Source organism: Pistacia vera, unplaced genomic scaffold, assembly GCF_008641045.1.
Source record: "Pistacia vera cultivar Batoury unplaced genomic scaffold, PisVer_v2 Contig541, whole genome shotgun sequence".
Taxonomy (NCBI): domain Eukaryota; kingdom Viridiplantae; phylum Streptophyta; class Magnoliopsida; order Sapindales; family Anacardiaceae; genus Pistacia; species Pistacia vera.
Window position 1 is genome coordinate 14,695 of NW_022196381.1, and position 18,487 is coordinate 33,181.

At 36.0% G+C, this 18,487-nt stretch overlaps 2 protein-coding genes across 2 annotated transcripts; both read right to left on the bottom strand.

Moving 5' to 3' along the window:
* Window positions 1-2,276: 2,276 nt before the first annotated feature.
* On the bottom strand, window positions 2,277-5,731 carry LOC116107591 (mitochondrial uncoupling protein 1). Its single transcript, XM_031393886.1, has 9 exons — window positions 5,315-5,731; window positions 4,570-4,788; window positions 4,393-4,471; window positions 4,053-4,186; window positions 3,869-3,967; window positions 3,667-3,771; window positions 3,216-3,290; window positions 2,867-2,953; window positions 2,277-2,609 (listed from the first exon to the last, which is right to left on the bottom strand). Exons 1-9 carry the CDS (start codon window positions 5,396-5,398, stop codon window positions 2,574-2,576), a joined length of 918 nt encoding a protein of 305 aa, XP_031249746.1. The 5' UTR covers window positions 5,399-5,731; the 3' UTR covers window positions 2,277-2,573.
* Window positions 5,732-12,497: 6,766 nt separating this feature from the next.
* Window positions 12,498-17,407, bottom strand: LOC116107598 (neutral ceramidase 2). Its single transcript, XM_031393894.1, has 9 exons — window positions 17,049-17,407; window positions 16,548-16,756; window positions 15,859-16,188; window positions 15,407-15,671; window positions 15,056-15,326; window positions 14,826-14,951; window positions 14,182-14,245; window positions 13,745-13,914; window positions 12,498-13,302 (listed from the first exon to the last, which is right to left on the bottom strand). Exons 1-9 carry the CDS (start codon window positions 17,390-17,392, stop codon window positions 12,754-12,756), a joined length of 2,328 nt encoding a protein of 775 aa, XP_031249754.1. The 5' UTR covers window positions 17,393-17,407; the 3' UTR covers window positions 12,498-12,753.
* Window positions 17,408-18,487: the final 1,080 nt, after the last annotated feature.

An 18,487-nucleotide genomic window follows, 5' to 3' on the forward strand; every position in this document is an offset into this window, starting at 1 on the left:
TTTTTTATTTATTTTCTAGAATGTCCAATATCTCTGTTTTACATCTTTTATACGAAAATATTCTATTTCCATAAGGTCTTCTTGACTGTTATTCAAAATGTTGAATAATGTATATATATTGGACTTTTTAAGACAATTATAGATCCTGTGAGACAATTCTGATTATATATATATATATAAATTTTAGTTTTATATTTAAAAAGAGACTATAGATAATATTATATATTAGATCCGTATGTATGTATGTAGAGATGCTAATTATGGAAGTAAATTATTGTTATTATTATTATAATGCATAAGTTTATAAATATGTAAAAAAATGAACCATTAATAATATTTAATTAATGTTAAATTTTAAGAGCATAAGGGTCGTTTGAGAGTTTCATGATAGTGGTTATGAAAGTAAACAATCATAACAGTTTTGAGTATAAACCACTGTAACGATTTTGAAAGGTTTTTAGTAGTGGTTTTTAAAATATCCAACCTATGCTTGAGAGTTCATTTTCTAACGGTTCTGACAGTTTTTTAAAATGATAAATTTACTTATATACCCATAAAAATACCTCAACTTCAACCAATACTCGAAAGTTTTGTTTTTTCAATTATAAAGTAAGAGTTTTTTTATTTGTTTTCTACTTGTTAGTATTTTATAACTTCAAATATGATAAAATCTTTTTATCCTTCTTTGCCATTCTTTGCAACATCTAAAATGATTGAAAAATTGTAGCTCCACTTCTTCAAAAAAGTATCTAGAAATAAGATTTTAATAAATTTTTTTTATGATTGTTTAAAATTATTTAATATTTAATATGGTTAGAGACACGTATAATACGGTTAAATATTTTTTTGGATATAATTAAGATAATTTTATAAGGAATAAAGTATTTGTGAAATAAAATTTTAAAACCAACCAAAATATCTAGATTTGAGGTGTTTTATAAACCCCTAAAAAAATACACTACACGCTTTAAAACACCTCAAAAACCAGTCTAATTAAAAACCACTCAAAACCAATGAAAAAAAAATCCAAAGCAGACCATAAGGAATCATCAAAAAAATTTCTCTCCGAATTCGGGTAATGGGTGATTCAACATTTACCAAAAAAAAAAATATATTATTATATGTGAAAAATTGAAATTAAAAAAAAAAAAAAAACTTCTTATCAACCAAGTTCCAACATTGGAAGTGGACTAATACTAAGACAAAAGCAAAAATAAAAAAAAGCAGAATAACTAAAATAGTATGAGGATTTACTTTGAGATTGAATATTAATTCATTATTCATTCATACTTTATTTATTCCAGTAACTTTCCTTCAACCAACCAGTATTATATATATTGGAACCAAAATCTTCTCCTTTAATGGTAGAAGACAAGAAATTTTATTCTATGGAGAAGCTTTAACTAGTAAAAAAATAACAACTTTATAATTTTAAATGGAACCACCAAGAAGAAAAAGTAGCATTTCGGACCCCATCCATGGGGGTAAAATCAGCAATATCAATTGAAACAATGTTGAATCCCAGAAATGAAATTCACAATTATTGATATAGTTTCTGAGTTCCTAAAAATCTCTTTTCATTTGATTGTGTCTGTCTCTTGCCGGATTCCTCATCTTAATAGTTAAAATGAGAAGAAGAATGACTCCTGAGGACTTTATTATTCCCTGTATAGCTTCCATGGCAATCGCTATGCAGAATTCATGAACTAAAGCATTGATCATCACGCCTTTAAGCTCAAGATGATTCTATGCTTCTCACAAATTTTTTAGCCTGTCATGTAAAAAAAAAAAAAAAAAAAAAAAAAAGAGAAAAAAAATAAGAAAATCACTCTGTCATCGAGCACACATAGAGACAGGAAGAATAATTCTATTCAGGCAGGAACCTCCTATTTCCCATTATAACACCATAATTAGCTCAACCCTAAAGTTGACGAATTTCGCCTTCTCGCAGCTATAGGGGATGAAGAGGATAAAACNAAAAAAAAAAAAAAAACTTCTTATCAACCAAGTTCCAACATTGGAAGTGGACTAATACTAAGACAAAAGCAAAAATAAAAAAAAGCAGAATAACTAAAATAGTATGAGGATTTACTTTGAGATTGAATATTAATTCATTATTCATTCATACTTTATTTATTCCAGTAACTTTCCTTCAACCAACCAGTATTATATATATTGGAACCAAAATCTTCTCCTTTAATGGTAGAAGACAAGAAATTTTATTCTATGGAGAAGCTTTAACTAGTAAAAAAATAACAACTTTATAATTTTAAATGGAACCACCAAGAAGAAAAAGTAGCATTTCGGACCCCATCCATGGGGGTAAAATCAGCAATATCAATTGAAACAATGTTGAATCCCAGAAATGAAATTCACAATTATTGATATAGTTTCTGAGTTCCTAAAAATCTCTTTTCATTTGATTGTGTCTGTCTCTTGCCGGATTCCTCATCTTAATAGTTAAAATGAGAAGAAGAATGACTCCTGAGGACTTTATTATTCCCTGTATAGCTTCCATGGCAATCGCTATGCAGAATTCATGAACTAAAGCATTGATCATCACGCCTTTAAGCTCAAGATGATTCTATGCTTCTCACAAATTTTTTAGCCTGTCATGTAAAAAAAAAAAAAAAAAAAAAAAAAAGAGAAAAAAAATAAGAAAATCACTCTGTCATCGAGCACACATAGAGACAGGAAGAATAATTCTATTCAGGCAGGAACCTCCTATTTCCCATTATAACACCATAATTAGCTCAACCCTAAAGTTGACGAATTTCGCCTTCTCGCAGCTATAGGGGATGAAGAGGATAAAACATACAGTTGCAAACAGGTACAAATCAGGATAATAAAAAAGGTTAACAATTACCTGCTCTAAGGTTAAAAACATGATTACGTTCCAAGATCCTAGCCTTCCGAAGTTTGGGATAAAGCCCTTATAAAATGCAAGAGGCCCCTGCAACAAAAAATCAAATGCTGTAAGCTGAAGACTCTTCTGTTTGGGGTTGTTGCCTTCACTCAAGTACTCAAGGGGTGACACATTAAAATCAAGAACCAGATAAATTAAATGCCTCAACTGCGAAGCATGAAGGGAAAAGGTTTATATTGTAATGCAAATAAGAATGTAATAAAGTACGCTTTTATACCAGTAGTAGAATAGAAAAAATTGTCTCATTAACAAAAGAGTGTAAAAAGGATATGAGAAGAAGCAAGCATACATCATTTTTCAGAGTCTTAATGAAACAATCCAGTGTGCTCTTATAAGCAGAATCCCCCATCATTCTAGATTTAACCTGTAAAATAAAAATAAAAAACAGCGAAATCAAATAAATTAGCCTGATGTTAGGACACTTAACAGAAGCAGGCAAGTCAGTAAAACAGTTGACAGACAAACAGATAGCCATATCCTTTACTCCCGAACCATATTAAAAGAAAATCAAGCCCCAGCCATGGTATTTTCTCATATGAGCATACTTTAAGAGTATAGCCCACCGATTTTGTATAGTTGCTTAGAAGATATAGAGTCCAAGAGTAATTTGCAATATTTACAATCATAACGTAAATTGCTATGCATGTTCTCTTTCACAAAATTACATGATAAAAGTGGAACCAGAAATACTAGATCATTATTTATCTGAAAGAATTCAGAGGTGAAAGTAGATAGAGTACCACATCAACTGGAGAACCAATACAGACAGCGACAAATCCGGCTCCAAGACCAGAAAGGAGATGAGTGACAACATTATCTGTGAACCCTGGGATTTTCAGAATTGTCTGCATTCGAATATATATATATATTTTAGAATTTGAATAAAAGTCAGAATTAAGATGAGAAAGGTTCAACAACAAGACAAATTTTTGTTTAGCTAACCTGCTTCACTTGATCATAACTGGCTAGTTCAGCTGCATTTATGATAGCATTTCGTGCAACATTAGGTCCAAGTCCAGTCCAAAGAGCCCCAACTCCTTCCTGAAAGTCAGAACCGAGTTAGGAACACAGGATAAAGTTAAAAGCATCACTCCAATTTTAATTTTTCCAGGGTTAGATGCACAACCTGTCTCATAATTGTAGAATAAGCATTCAATGCTCCTGAATAGCGCCTTGGCACACCGGGAGGTAATTTTCCTTCAGCTTGAAGTCTTACTTTGACAAGATCAGTTGGATTTGCAATTGTGATTGCTAGAGCACCTATTGATGAGACAAATCTTAAGAAATCAGAAAATGAAAAGGTACAAAAGTAAATTAAAGCATTTCTTGAGTAAGAAAAACATCCAACTATACGATTAAAGTCAACTTATATCATATACAAAAATCCAATAAATGTTGATAAGATTTTTCCTCTAAACTTGAAGAAGCGAAACATAATTCCAAAAATATTCAACCATTATACTTACCAGTCGTAAGCCCAGCAAGTATTTTCTTGGATAAAGGAACATCTCCAACAAAGTCACTACCAACATAGAAGTTTTTAACCTGTCGAGGACACGGTCGACAACCATGTATCAGATATTAGAAAGCAAAGAAGATATCTATGATAATAAGTGCACATTAGATGGCGAATTAAAACCTACAGGCTCATACAATCCAATCCTCAACCCTCCAAATAAGCATTGACGATGCAATCCAGGTACAATTCCTTTCCAGAGTGCCGCTAGACCTTCTTCCCGAGCAATAGTACCAACTGTTCCCAACAAACCCCTGTATTTCGGTAAGGCCAATGCATCTCCAGCTACACCTTTCTTTTGCAGCTGAAGCCTAACTTTAGCAGTGTCCAAAGGAATAGTGCAAATCTACACATAATCACATAAAATTGGATAAGTAAAATGTGTTTCAAAGCCTACATATACTGGAATTCAACAATTAAGATGATAGTATATCAATGGAATTTAAAAAAAAAAAAAAAAAAAAACAGTTAAACAAACAGCACGGAGTTTCTCCAGGCCCAAATTGATCAGCATCTCCATAAAATATTTTCCCAAACATATCAATATGATTCGCCAACTATGAGAAACTTCAACGTTAAAATCAAGATTACGAGTTGATTGTTACAGAATACATACGGATTTGAAGATTTGACTTTACAAACAAAAGCCATTGCGTTCAAAATTTCATTTTTGATGCATTCAATACGAAAACTAAAATACCCATAAACAACATAAGATAAAAAAAATCCAAACTTTGACTATTTGCAACCATTTTTCGAGTAAAATATTAAAACAAAGATCACAACAAACTCGATCCAATCGAAACGTCTCAAAGAAACGCATGATCAAGTGATACATAAAACAATGAACAAGACTTCGAGTTGACACACACCTCGGCGAAACAAGCGGCAAAAGCGCTACTGGCGAAAGTACCAGCGAGGGAAATGTCCGATTTACCCTTGGAATCGGCCACCATGTTGAAGGCCGAGGAAATGAAGAGTGCAGAGTGCAGTTGGTGAGTGAAATGGAGAGAAGAGTGGAGATTTAAAAAGAAGTTTAAGACACAAATATGGAGAGATAAAAGTGATGGGGCTAATACGACGGTGCGTTTTGTGGTTATGAGAATCTCGGGAAAAGCAACCAACTCGAAGAAGATGGTTGCCCAATTGGGTACTTTTTCTGGCCCTCTGTTATGTTCTGCTCTGTTCTCTGCTCATCGCCATCAATTCTCTCGTTTATATAAGCCAATATTTTAACGTTACTGATTTATTTTGATATAGAAGTTGAATGGTGTTGGATACAATCGTCATTTTAGTAGAGCAAAAGGTCGCCTTGTGGGATTGTGATTGCTCAATCCGTCAATGTGAGGAAATTAGTTTTTTTTTTAGCAAGTAATTAACTTTGTTAGCAAAACAGGAGATAAAGTTGAAAATGGTAATTACAGTCAGAAATGTTAAGTGGAAAAGTGGCTGTCTTTATTATTAATTCAATTATTATAAAGTATGGAGGATGATGAAATGGGTAAGAGTCTGAGTCAGATATTAGCTGGATGTTTTCAATATTTCCAATAACTTACCTGTTGTTCATTTTAAAATCTGCTTTGTTAGCAAAATAAGGCGGACAATTTGGGATTCTGGGTTTTCTATCCTTTTATATTTTGGCTACAAAAAGGGGGCAGTAATTGTGATTTTGTGAAGGCATAAAAGAATATGAAAAGTCCAAATGGACCACTTGGGAATGACAGTGGGTTGCGTAGGAGGGATAGAGATAGAGATAGAGATAGAGATGCCTGTTGACTGTTGTCGTTCCATCTTGCCACCAAATCCCATAGATATGAAGAGTTGTGGATTTGAGTCACCATTTCATTTATGTTAACATGGAGAATGGCCTCAAATAACCCATTTGATTGCCAGGCCCGGAGGCACTCAATTTATGCTTCCTGGTAAGATAATTCAGATGAGTCTTATCAATTAATCAGCTTGTCCATCTTTATGACGCGGAAGAACTTTTTAATTAAGATCCCATGAAGTTTTCTTCTGTTCGTATAAATCACTGTTATTTATTGAGATCTTTACTGAGATTGTAAGACAAAGATTGAAAGATGAAAGTAAATAGATTGTATTGTTTCTGAATTCTTACAAAAAAAAATGGCCACCTTGGTACCTTCAATGTAGAATAGAACACCAAAGACCAAGTAATTACTCATAAAGATTTGCCATCCTGTGCTCAGCTTTGGTAGAAACAGATGGAAGTCTTCTTCTCTGGTTGCTATTAGAAAAAAAAAAAAAAAATATATATATATATATATATATATATATAATTGCATAAGGCATCGACCAGAAAATGTATTAAAGCAACAGCTGTGAACAGCCTGACTCAGTTTGCAGGAAATAAAACAAGATAAAGAGTGTTCCGTCTTATTTATTCCTCTTCTTGGCTTAACCGTACAAAACTACAACTATTAGCTGTGAGTTTGTAACACATCATCCCTTCCATAGCACAGGATTTCTAAAAATAATGATTGAGACAATGTCAGGGACCAAGAATCATGGGATGAGAGTGATTGATTCTTACCATCAACAATTAAATTAATGTTATTTCCTTTCGATCAATGTTATTTCCTTTTAATAATTTTGTGTTAGAATTATCTAACAGTAATTTTCCTTTTTTGTAAGAATAAGTTATTGCCTATTCCATCAAAAGCTGTTCAGCTATTTAATAGCTTGAGGCCAAGAATAAATAATATATGATTAGTATTATCTTCAACCTTGTGTTGATTTGGAGTTGTGGTTTTCCTCGAATTAAATCAAATAAGAAAGCCTAAGATCCCTCGAAGTGTCTTACAAAATTCCATCATAGGTAGAGTATGTAAGAACAATCCTTGTTCTCTACCCATTCATAAACCCATTATGAGGTCGCAAACTCTGGCACGTAACAACTTGGTATTAGAGCCAGGCATGTCGAACCACCGTCTCGAGCAAGTGGAGAATGAGCTTGGCTCATTGGCTGTGGGCCAAAAGGAACTACAACAAGCTATGAAGGCTAGTGAAGAACATCTTTTGAAACATATGGAGAGCATGTTTGCTCGTTTTTCTACGCGTAGTGGAGGATATGACGATGATGCCGAGTCCTCTCGTGGACCCCGTCGTACCCTTTCAGGAGGAGGTTCTCTTGCACCCAAAATCACTAAGTTGGACTTTCCACGCTATAATGGCATGGATGATCCAACTGGGTGGATTTGTCGAGTGGAACAATTTTTTCGAGTTTCAAGGCACGAAAGAGGCGGAAAAACTCCCCATGGCCGATTATCACTTGGATGGGGATGTCCAATTGTGGTATCAATGTTTCAAAAATCGACGAGAAGGCATCAATTGGGAAGTTTTCAAGTACGAGTTACATTTACGATATGGGCCTTCAAGATACCAAAATTTTTTTGGGGATCTCACCAAGCTTAAGCAAACAGGAAGCATCCGCGATTACCAAAGGGACTTCGATCGTTTGTTACATCGAGCTGGCCATTTGTCCGAAGAACCACAAGTTGGGTGTTTTGTGAGCGGGTTAAAGGAGGCAATACTAATGGGGGTGCAAGCATGTAATCCAATTTCATTGTCTGCCGCTATCGATCTTGCACGACTCTATGAGTCTTGTATGTATGACCAACTGAAGGGAGGGTAAATGGAACCTCAGAAGGCTCCATCCACCATGGAACATCCACCCTTACCTTCAGCATCTCTTACCCGAGATAGTATCCCCATCATCAAGAGGTTGAGTCCGGCTGAGTTGCAAGAAAGGAGGACGCATGGATTATGCTTCAATTATGATGAAAAAATTTCCTGGGCCATCATTGCAAGAAGTTAGTTTTAATAGAAGGAATTTTTCCTTCTATTGATGAGTCGTTGGAAGAGACTACCATAGAGGAAGAAGAGGAAGAAAAGATTCCCAAAATTAGTTTTCATGCTATTTTAGAAAATGTGACACCTTAGACCATGCTTTTTTTTTTTGGAAAAATTGGAGATTCTGTGGTTACAATATTGGTAGATTGTGGTAGCACTCATAACTTTTTGAATTCAAAGTTAGCTACCAAAATGGGAATTTATCCTACAAAGAAAGGAGAATTTTTTGTTCAAGTGGCGGATGGAAATAAAATGAAAAGTAAAGGATTGTGTGAAAGGCTCCCTATTTTAGTGCAAAATGTTCAATTGCACGTGGATTTTTACCTTTTACCGGTGGAAGGATGTGATGCCATTTTTGGAACTCAATGGCTTAAAAACTTGGGTCCAATTATTTGGGAATTCAATGACCTATGGATGAGATTTTGGTGGGAGGGGAAAACAATAGAGTTACATGGGACAAGAGGGCCTATCAATAAAATCATGGGTGATCGTGATTTAGAGGAGCTGTTGCGGAAAGGAAAAAAAGCTTTTTTCTTGCAATTCAATTCCTTAAAAAGTGGATTGGAGATCAAGAGAAACTCTCTCCCACTCTACCCCATTACCAGCAGCACTTCACCCACTTCCTCAGCCATTCTGGAAACTTGCAAAAAAGGAGGAGAAATTGAAGCTCTTGGTCATTGACAAAATCTCTCTCCTACTGAGGCCACAGTCTAGTAGAATTGAAGACACGCTTGTCCTTAAGGACAGGATTTCTAAAAATAAAGATTGAGACAATGTCAGGGACCAAGAATCATGGGATGGGAGTGATTGATGCTTACCATCAATAATTAAATTAATGTTATTTCCTTTCAATCAATGTTATTTCCTTTTAATAATTTTGTGCTAGAATTATCCGATTGTAATTTTCCTTTCTTTGTAAGAATGGGTTATTGCCTATTCCATCAAAAGCTGTTCAGCTATTTAATAGCTTGAGGCCAAGAATGAATAATATATTATTAGTATTATCTTCAACCTTGTGTTGATTTGGAGTTGTGGTTTTCCTCGAATTAAATCAAATAAGGAGGCCTAAGATCCCTCGAAGTGTCCTACAAAATTCCATCATAGGTAGAGTACGCAAGAACAATCCTTGTTCTCTACCCATTCATAAACCCATTACGAGGTCGCAAACTCTGGCACGTAACAACTTGGTATCAGAGCCAGGCATGTCCAACCACCGTCTCGAGCAAGTGGAGAATGAGCTTGGCTCATTGGCTGCGGGCCAAAAGGAACTACAACAAGCTATGAAGGCTAGTGAAGAACGTCTTTTGAAACATATGGAGAGCATGTTTGCTCGTTTTTCTACGCGTAGTGGAGGACATGACGATGGTGCCGAGTCCTTTCGTGGGCCTCGTCGTAGCCTTTCAGGAGGAGGTTCTCTTGCACCCAAAATCACTAAGTTGAACTTTCCACGCTATAATGGCATGGATGATCCAACTGGATGGATTTGTCGAGTGGAGCAATTTTTTCGAGTTTCAAGGCACGGAAGAGGCGAAAAAACTCCCTATGGCCCGTTATCACTTGGATGGGGATGTCCAATTGTGGTATCAATGTTTCAAAAATCGGCGAGAAGGCATCAATTGGGAAGTTTTCAAGTACGAGTTGCATTTACGATACAGGCCTTCAAGATACCAAAATTTTTTTGGGGATCTCACCAAGCTTAAGCAAACGAGAAGCATTTGCGATTACCAAAGGGACTTCAATCGTTTGTTACATCGAGCTGGCCATTTGTCCGAAGAACAACAAGTTGGGTGTTTTATGAGCGGGTTAAAGGAGGCAATACGAGTGGACTTGCAAGCATGTAATCCAATTTCATTGTCTGCCGCTATCGGTCTTGCACAACTCTATGAGTCTCGTATGTATGACCAACAGAAGGGAGGGTACGTGGAACCTTAGAAGGCTCCATCCACCATGGAACATCCACCCTTACCTTCAGCATCTCTTACCCGAGCTAGTATCCCCACCATCAAGAGGTTGAGTCCGGCTGAGTTGCAAGGAAGGAGGACGCGTGGATTATGCTTCAATTGTGATGAAAAATTTTCCCCGAGCCATCGTTGCAAGAAGTTATTTTTAATAGAAGGAATTTTTCCTTCTATTGATGAGTCGTTGGATGAGACTACCATAGAGGAAGAAGCGGAAGAAAAGATTCCCGAAATTAGTTTTCATGCTATTTCAGGAAATGTGACACCTCAGACCATGCGTTTTTTTGGAAAAATTGGAGATTCCATGGTTACAATATTGGTGGATTCTGATAGCACTCATAACTTTTTGAATTCAAAGTTAGCTACCAAAATGGGAATTTATCCTACAAAGAAAGGAGAATTTTTGGTTCAAGTGGCGGATGGAAATAAAATGAAAAGTGAAGGATTGTGTGAAAGGCTCCCTATTTTAGTGCAAAAGGTTCAATTCCACGTGGATTTTTACCTTTTACCGGTGGAAGGATGTGATGCCATTTTTGGAACTCAATGGCTTAAAAACTTGGGTCCAATTATTTGGGAATTCAATGAGCTATGGATGAGATTTTGGTGGGAGGGGAAAACAATAGAGTTACGTGGGACAAGAGGGCCTATCAATAAAATCATGGGTGATCGTGATTTAGAGGAGCTATTGCGGAAAGGAAAAAAAGCTTTTTTATTGCAATTCAATTCCTTAAAAAGAGGATTGGAGATCAAGAGAAAATCTCTCCCACTCTACCCAAATTACCAGCGGCACTCCACCCGCTTCCTCAAGCCATTATGGAAACTTGCAAAAAAGGAGGAGAAATTGAAGCTCTTGGTCATTGACAAAATCTCTCTCCTGTTGAGGCCACATGGGAGAATCTGGTAGAATTGAAGACACGCTTTTTCCTTCAGGACAAGGAAAATTTTAAGGAGGGAAGAGTTGTCAGGGACCAAGAATCATGGGATGGGAGTGATTAATGCTTACCATCAATAATTAAATTAATGCTATTTCCTTTTGATCAATGTTATTTCCTTTTAATAATTTTGTGCTAGAATTATGCGATTGTAATTTTCTTTTTTTGTAAGAATTGGTTATTGCCTATTCCATCAAAAGTTGTTCAGCTATTTAATAGCTTGAGGCCAAGAATGAATAATATATGATCAATATTATCTTCAACCTTGTGTTGATTTGGAGTTGTGGTTTTTCTCAAATTAAACCAAGTAAGGAGGCTTAGGATCCCTCGAAATGTCCTACAAAATTCCATCATAGGTAGAGTACGCAAGAACGATCTTTGTTCTCTACCCATTCATAAACCCATTACGAGGTTGCAAACTCTGGCACGTAACAGACAACCTCCGTAAGGGCTCCTTTTTGCATTCCGCAAAACCTGCAGGCTGCAGTTTTGATTCTAATGAACAGTCGGTATATGCATATGGCAATTTTCAGTAAAAGGGTGGAAATGCATGCCTGGAGAGTGAAAACGAATTAATGGCGTGGGGTTGGTCAAGTTCACAAAATATGCTAAAGAATCATTGAAGACCAGATACCAAACAATTTTAATATCAAAGTTTTGCAAGAACAGTGCAGTTATGGATGCTATGTCCTATAAAAAATAAACGTAATGTTTATGATAAGAAACTGTCAACTGTAATAACTACCAAGCACAGCTGTCAGCTGGAACAGTAGATATGACTTGGCAGCTGACTCCGCAGAGGTGAATTCTAGTAACAGCTCCCTCGAGCTGAGCAAATTTCGTTAACTATACAGTACAAACTAACTCTGAATTTTCCTTCCTTGGAAATCAAAACCTCACTTGTACATCAGGCGATTCTTTTAGAGTTTAGCTTTCCCCTTTGAAAATTAATTGAATCATTTTATTTGATTAAAGAGGAGAGGGGTGGCGTTTGCCCTTTCATGCTGGTCAGCTGCTTGGAAATTGGAATACTTTGTAGGGCATGCAATAGTGAAATCAGATGGTCGCTGTCTGATGGTTGTATTTGTATAAGGTGTTTCAAACTTGCAAATAAATGGCTGGAGAGAAAGATCCATGTTGGTGGAGATTCATATTAGATGGATATAATTATCAGAAATGTTTCAAGAATTTTCAGGTGTTTTTCAATCTGAAACAGTTTGAATTGTGATCAATTCCATGCATTTCAATTTTTTATCGATACATTATAGTGAGAAGAGAAATTTCATTTATCTCATCGCTTAAAGCGATGAATAAATAGCATAAACTTCAAAGCTAAGCAGGCATTTAACAAAATCTTGAATAACAATTAAAACCCTGCTAAAATTTCTGACAGACAAGAAATATATAAGGTTTAATGGCTGGTAAGATAAATATATTTTACAGCCATAACTTGGTTATCTACTTTCCTTCGGAGAACTATGTGATCTGAGAACAGATATGAAATAGTGTTATATACTCTGTTAAATAATAATGGCTACTTCCTGCACCTCATCCAACGACAAAGGCACTAGAGGAACCTGTGAAATAGTGGATTGAACCAAGGAGAGACTTTGAAGCACCAAAATGTGTTATTCTATACACACCTGAAACCGCTGATTCTGGAATCCTCCATTCTATTGTTGCAAAACTCTGAGGACTGAGTTTTGCAGGCCTTGACCACTTAAATCGTAAGCAAAAGTCATCATCGTCATAAGCTGGAACCCATGTTTTCTTGTTCTGAAGAATTTCTACAAGTGCAAAAGTGCCCTCTGTCATGAGGTCGTTCCTTGGGCAAGCAGACCAGAATGTGACTGTCACCATGTCACCTCTCTTCAAGGTTGAATTCGGAGGTACATCAGTTTTAACGTCCCCAAAATTTGCATTACCAGGGGTTGCATCAACAACCACTGGCGTTAATAAGCTAATTTGCTTATTAAGGAGATCTGGAGGCTGCGGGCCTGGCTCAACAGCTTGACCACTGACGAGAGCTGCTGCTAGTTTCTTGAACTCCTGAATGTAGGCACTGAGAGTGTGTGGACCATAAAGGGTGGAAGCTCCCTAAAAAGGTTCCGGCCACAAATGGATCAGACAAAAATTACTAAGATTTGAATTCTTTATATATCCATGAGACAAAATTTGCATATTCTTCATATTCCTCTGATGTACTAATGGACCCGATATCATCCAGAGGTACACACGCAAGGGCAAAGAGGCCACCTGTACCCATATTAAATTCCCTTTTTGCCCCCTTTGCCCTTGCGTGTGTACCTCTGGATGATATCGGGTCCATCACGTACCAAGTAAAATGACTCTGAGTCTTAGAGGAGATGGCATGAATTTTGGTCATCACTCCTTTTGCCAATTTTGGAGGTGTCAAATACTTTTATCAGATACCTAAACTCTGGAACTATATATATGCTTTTACTAAAATAAATATAAGAAAGTGCAATGCAAGAATTTTGTCATGAATAAATGGTGCATGCTGAACCAGTGTACAGACCTCGTATCGCTGCACCTGGTACTCTTCAAAGGTGGTCACGTACTGTGAATATGTATTTGTCAGCCCAGCAATGACAATATGGACATTGCTGTTGAATTTTTCTCTACCTCCAGAGATGAGCACCGACTTAACAGCATCACGAAGACGCCTGCCAGCCATGGTAGTGAATTCTGCAAGAAACAATAAATTGGAAACATGAAAACCACAGTAGAGAAGGGAATATGCTAACTAGTGAGATGATTCTTGCAGTGAAAAAGTAAAACACTCTTCACGGGATTCAGTACATTAAAAGCTATGGAGTAAAGAAACTAGGACCAATCAATCTATGGCTGTGTAGCATTTTGTTTCCAGGACTGAATAATTTTCACCTCACAATGTGAATGTTCTCATGAATATTAGAGAAAAAACTCGAATAAAAACATTAAGGTTTCCATCACCTCCAGGTACACATAGAATAACAAGTTGCCCTATCTGCAAAATTTGGACTGGGAGTATTGAAGGCTGCATAAATAAATGAAGATAAAATTGTAAGCACAATAATCAACCCATATTTACAGAATTTCAAACCTGGACTACCTTGTAAATCATCTCAAGGAACCAAACATTTAGAATGGATCAAAATTGTTTAAGCAATCTTTTAAGAGCATACAACTGAAACACTAATGACCAGCACTTCATGTGCAATCCACCAACATCAGAGAATAATCTTTTCAATATTAAAGAGGCCAAACATCATTTTAGAATGTACTGTATGCCAAAGATCAGTTAGAAGTTGCTGGAAGTGCCAAATTGTGTTGAAAACAGAAAAAGCAACAAGGAACAATTAAAACAAGTTCAATATACATGATGATTTTATGTATATGCTTCCACACTGTGCCATGGACTCAAATTCCAGCATTTGCATCAGTACAAAAATATATTATGATGCATGACGCCTTGTTTGTGATTATTCAATATACTGAGGCTCTAAACTCAATCGGACTAATCCCAGGTGGAGTGTCCCAAACATGTACAGACTTATCTGAAAATTATGGGTTATTTTAATCACATATAATAAGTGCAAGCTAAATTGGATACTCACTGCCCAATCATATGGAACCTTCATTTCACCAGTGTCAAGCAAAATAGGCTTTGGACGCTGACAATTGACCTGTTCCTGATCTGGAGGTTTTAGCACATCCCTCACCAACTTCCAGAAGGGATTCCCCTGAAAGAACATCCAAATTAGAATCACTTCAGAATTTTGGAGATTCACCATCCAAGGAATTCTATATAATTGAAACAAACATGCACCAGTAGCTTCTTACTTACTTGGTCATCTCCTTGCTTGAAATCAAAAGCTCCAGGCCCATCGGTTGTTCCTGCTGCAAAAGCAAAGCCCATGGCTGCTGGGCATGTTTTGACCACCTCAGTACCGCCACCCACATTGGGAAGTGATACCTCAATCTTGGAAAAATCTATATAGGTATGTCGGTAGCCAACCTTCCCTTTCAGCTGCTCAGTTGCTTTACTAAACAGTTCCACAGCTTTTCTGAATTGCTTTTCACCAATAATACGTGTGCTCTCAAATTCATCAGGGTAACTGCAAAATGAACATAAATTTTATACTTGAACAAAAATAAAGAAGAGAAAAATATTTAGACTCATATTATTAGTAAGTACCCTGGTCCTCGACCATAACACAATTCATTTTTCCCATTGCAGGTGCTGTGATTGAAGTCGCAAGGCAGTCCGCTGTCTGTGCAAAAGGCACCAAGAGTATTTGGGCTTACGTCACCACAATTTGATTGGCAGAATGCAGAAACAAATTGAGGTTTTTTAGCCTGTTCTAAAGACGTCCTGACTCGGCTTGCAACACTCATATATCTTGTTGCAGGTTGTCCATGCAAAGGCTTAAAGGACGCAGCAAGTTTCATCAACTCAGTGCCTGTTTCAATAACTCATGCCTTGACTTCTTGCACATAAAATAAGGTTCAATTTCAAATAAGGCTTATTTAAAATTTTATCCTATTGTATTGGTAGCTCATGTTCTGGTTAAAAACATCTGATGAGTTTCATTGAGCCAACCTTTCATCACTGTATGCATGTGTTTCAAACAGAAGGAATTTACTTACGGTTTTCTTGAGGGTCAGGAATAATGCTTGATACTCTGCGAGGGATTCTGTCAGTTCCGGATCTATTGGAAACACTCTGTTTGAACCAATCCTCCATAAATCTTGCTGCAGCTCCTTTGTTGTCACCACTAATCAATGAATTTGTACGACTCATAGAAGTTCCATGAGTTGCAAACCAGTTAAAGCTACCTATTCCTCCCCACTCATTATCTACAAACTTTATGAGGGTCATTTCTTTATCAACATCGTACTTATATTTACTCCGCTCGGCTGCAGGGTTGTTGAGATAAGAACTTGGACTACGGTTCACACCAGCATCCAAGATTTCTCCTACAAATGCATTACAAGAAGTTAGAACTGAAAGATAATCTCAAAATGTAAAAGGATCGTATCTAAAGCAAGATAGGAAGCACAATATATATAACTCATAAAATAACAATCCAACCAGCTGACAAATGTTAAGCTATAACCCCAGTCCCAAAGCTGGGGGAATGGGCAAAGTGCACTATCCCATCCTAAAGCATGTACTATCTTATGAGTGTTTATAGAGTATCAAACATGCACAATAAAAAGGTGGGACATATAAAGAACAACAGGCCTGCACATTATCCAATACAGGAAAAACAGATCAGGTCACGCTATGATGCAGCAAATAGAGAGAGTTCATGATTTTGAGTAATCAACCTTACCTTTATTAACGTAAATTGAACCTGGCCGAAGATTCTCATGAGCTTGAATAATGCTTTTCTCAATACCATCAACAATTACATCAAACGACTGGTGTACAAAACCAAGAGAAGTTACAATATACACTACATACTGAAGATAGCCTCCAGGTCCAGCATGAGTGTGAATACCACTGATAGCAACATTTTGCTCTGTATAAAGGTCACCATACCTAAACAAAGGAAAGATATAACATCATGTTCAAAATGTTAGAGCAATGGAAGCTGACAGATAAATAAGTGAAAGCCCTACAAATATACTCCCAAGGTGAATGCAATTCAACATGCATTCAATAAGCTAAAAGTTTCTCATTGTCCGTAGATAACTTTTTCAGCATGCAGGCACAGAAAATTAGCCAATATTAATACTATAATGAATGATTCCCAACAATTCATGTTTAAATTCTGGACAACAATCTACAAACACATATCGAATTCATATACCTCATTAACTTGTAAAATTACCTTGCTTTTAGTCGCTCAAGTACTTTAATTGTAAGAATTTGTGAGGCCATGCAGGCATCAAGATTCACAAATACTACACGGTTTCCCTGAGGTTCTGCCACAATAAACGTACGAGCTCGTAATCTGAAGTGAATTCCAGATGTAACCTGTTCTGAATTAGCATATCCCATCATATTGACATCAGCAGCTGGCCCTGTTATGTCATAGCTTCCAAGGCTAATCAAATAAGCAGAAGCTGAAAAAGACCCTCCAAAATTTTGGGTAGACAATAACAAGAAAATTGAGAACCAAATGGTTGCAACTGGCCACTGTAGATGACCACAGCAATGAGATAACATCTTCATAGACTTTCACAAGCAGAAAGTATCCTTCATTCACTTTTTTCAATCCTTCAGAAATGAAAAAGACAAAAAAAAAAAAAAAAACAAGGGAGATACGTGTCATTCTAGAAAGGAAAAAAATCCTAAATCAAACTATGAGATGAAGCACCAAAGGATTAAAAAAAAATACAACTCGGTCATAAATCTCCAGCATTGGTTTCTTAGAGGTGTTTATCTGAGCTTATCAAAATTAGCTATAAACAACAAGGTTTATAAGCTAATAAGCATTTAAAATTTTAAACAATTATGTGTTTGATTAAAGTATTATAAGTAACTGATAAGTAGTTAACGTGTTGATAAAATGTGGCTATAAGTATATTTTATTATAAAATAAATAAAAAGAGTATTACATTAAACAAAGGTATACTATGAAATTTTAAAATTAAACAGATAAACGTGGTAATATACTTGGTCAAACTAGCTTATAAACAAAAAAAATGTAAAAAAAAAAGTACCTCTCCCCAACTTTTTTCAGCTTATAAGTTCAAAAATGTTATAAACAAATAGGTCAGTTTAATTTTAGAGCTTATAAATTAGTTTGACCAGCTTATAAGCTTAGACAAACATCCTTTTAATCAAAGCTTATACACCCTGTTAATCGAAGCTTATACAAGAACCTAAAAATTACAATTCTTTGCCATTTGATAATGCTCCATAAGAGATGACCGGTAGAACAATTTTTTTTCTTTTTTTTACAAATACATGCTTCATATTTTAAAATTAATAGTTCAGTACGTGAAAGAACGAAGAGAAAGCATCCGGGTTATAATTGAAGAACTCTCGGATTTTATTAAGTGAATCTTATTCAAAAAAATAAAACTCTTGCAAAATACTTCTATTATGCAGGCCAGTTTAGTGTTTTCACTACTCATATCATCATCCAAATCTTCCAACAATAGCATTACATGCTCCATTTTAATATCTGTGACAGTCGCCATCAATTTTTCTACAAATATTGTAACAATTTCTCATCTAATCACCCCAATAAAAAAATAAAAAAATAAAAAAATAAAGACCTTAATCAACTCCGATTCCATTGCATTGCCAAAAGAGAGAGTT

Excerpts from the sequence above, each read along its gene's own strand:
- LOC116107598 (XM_031393894.1), bottom strand. The coding sequence starts at position 17,392 with ATGAAGATGTTATCTCATTGCTGTGGTCATCTACAGTGGCCAGTTGCA. Across the intron at positions 14,952-15,055 it reads TCAAGCAAGGAGATGACCAA|GGGAATCCCTTCTGGAAGTT; the intron begins GTAAGTAAGAAG and ends ATGTTCTTTCAG. Across the intron at positions 13,303-13,744 it reads ACCAGGTGCAGCGATACGAG|GGAGCTTCCACCCTTTATGG; the intron begins GTCTGTACACTG and ends GAACCTTTTTAG.
- LOC116107591 (XM_031393886.1), bottom strand. The coding sequence starts at position 5,398 with ATGGTGGCCGATTCCAAGGGTAAATCGGACATTTCCCTCGCTGGTACT. Across the intron at positions 3,772-3,868 it reads GTTATGATCAAGTGAAGCAG|ACAATTCTGAAAATCCCAGG; the intron begins GTTAGCTAAACA and ends ATTCGAATGCAG. Across the intron at positions 3,291-3,666 it reads TTGGTTCTCCAGTTGATGTG|GTTAAATCTAGAATGATGGG; the intron begins GTACTCTATCTA and ends TTTATTTTACAG.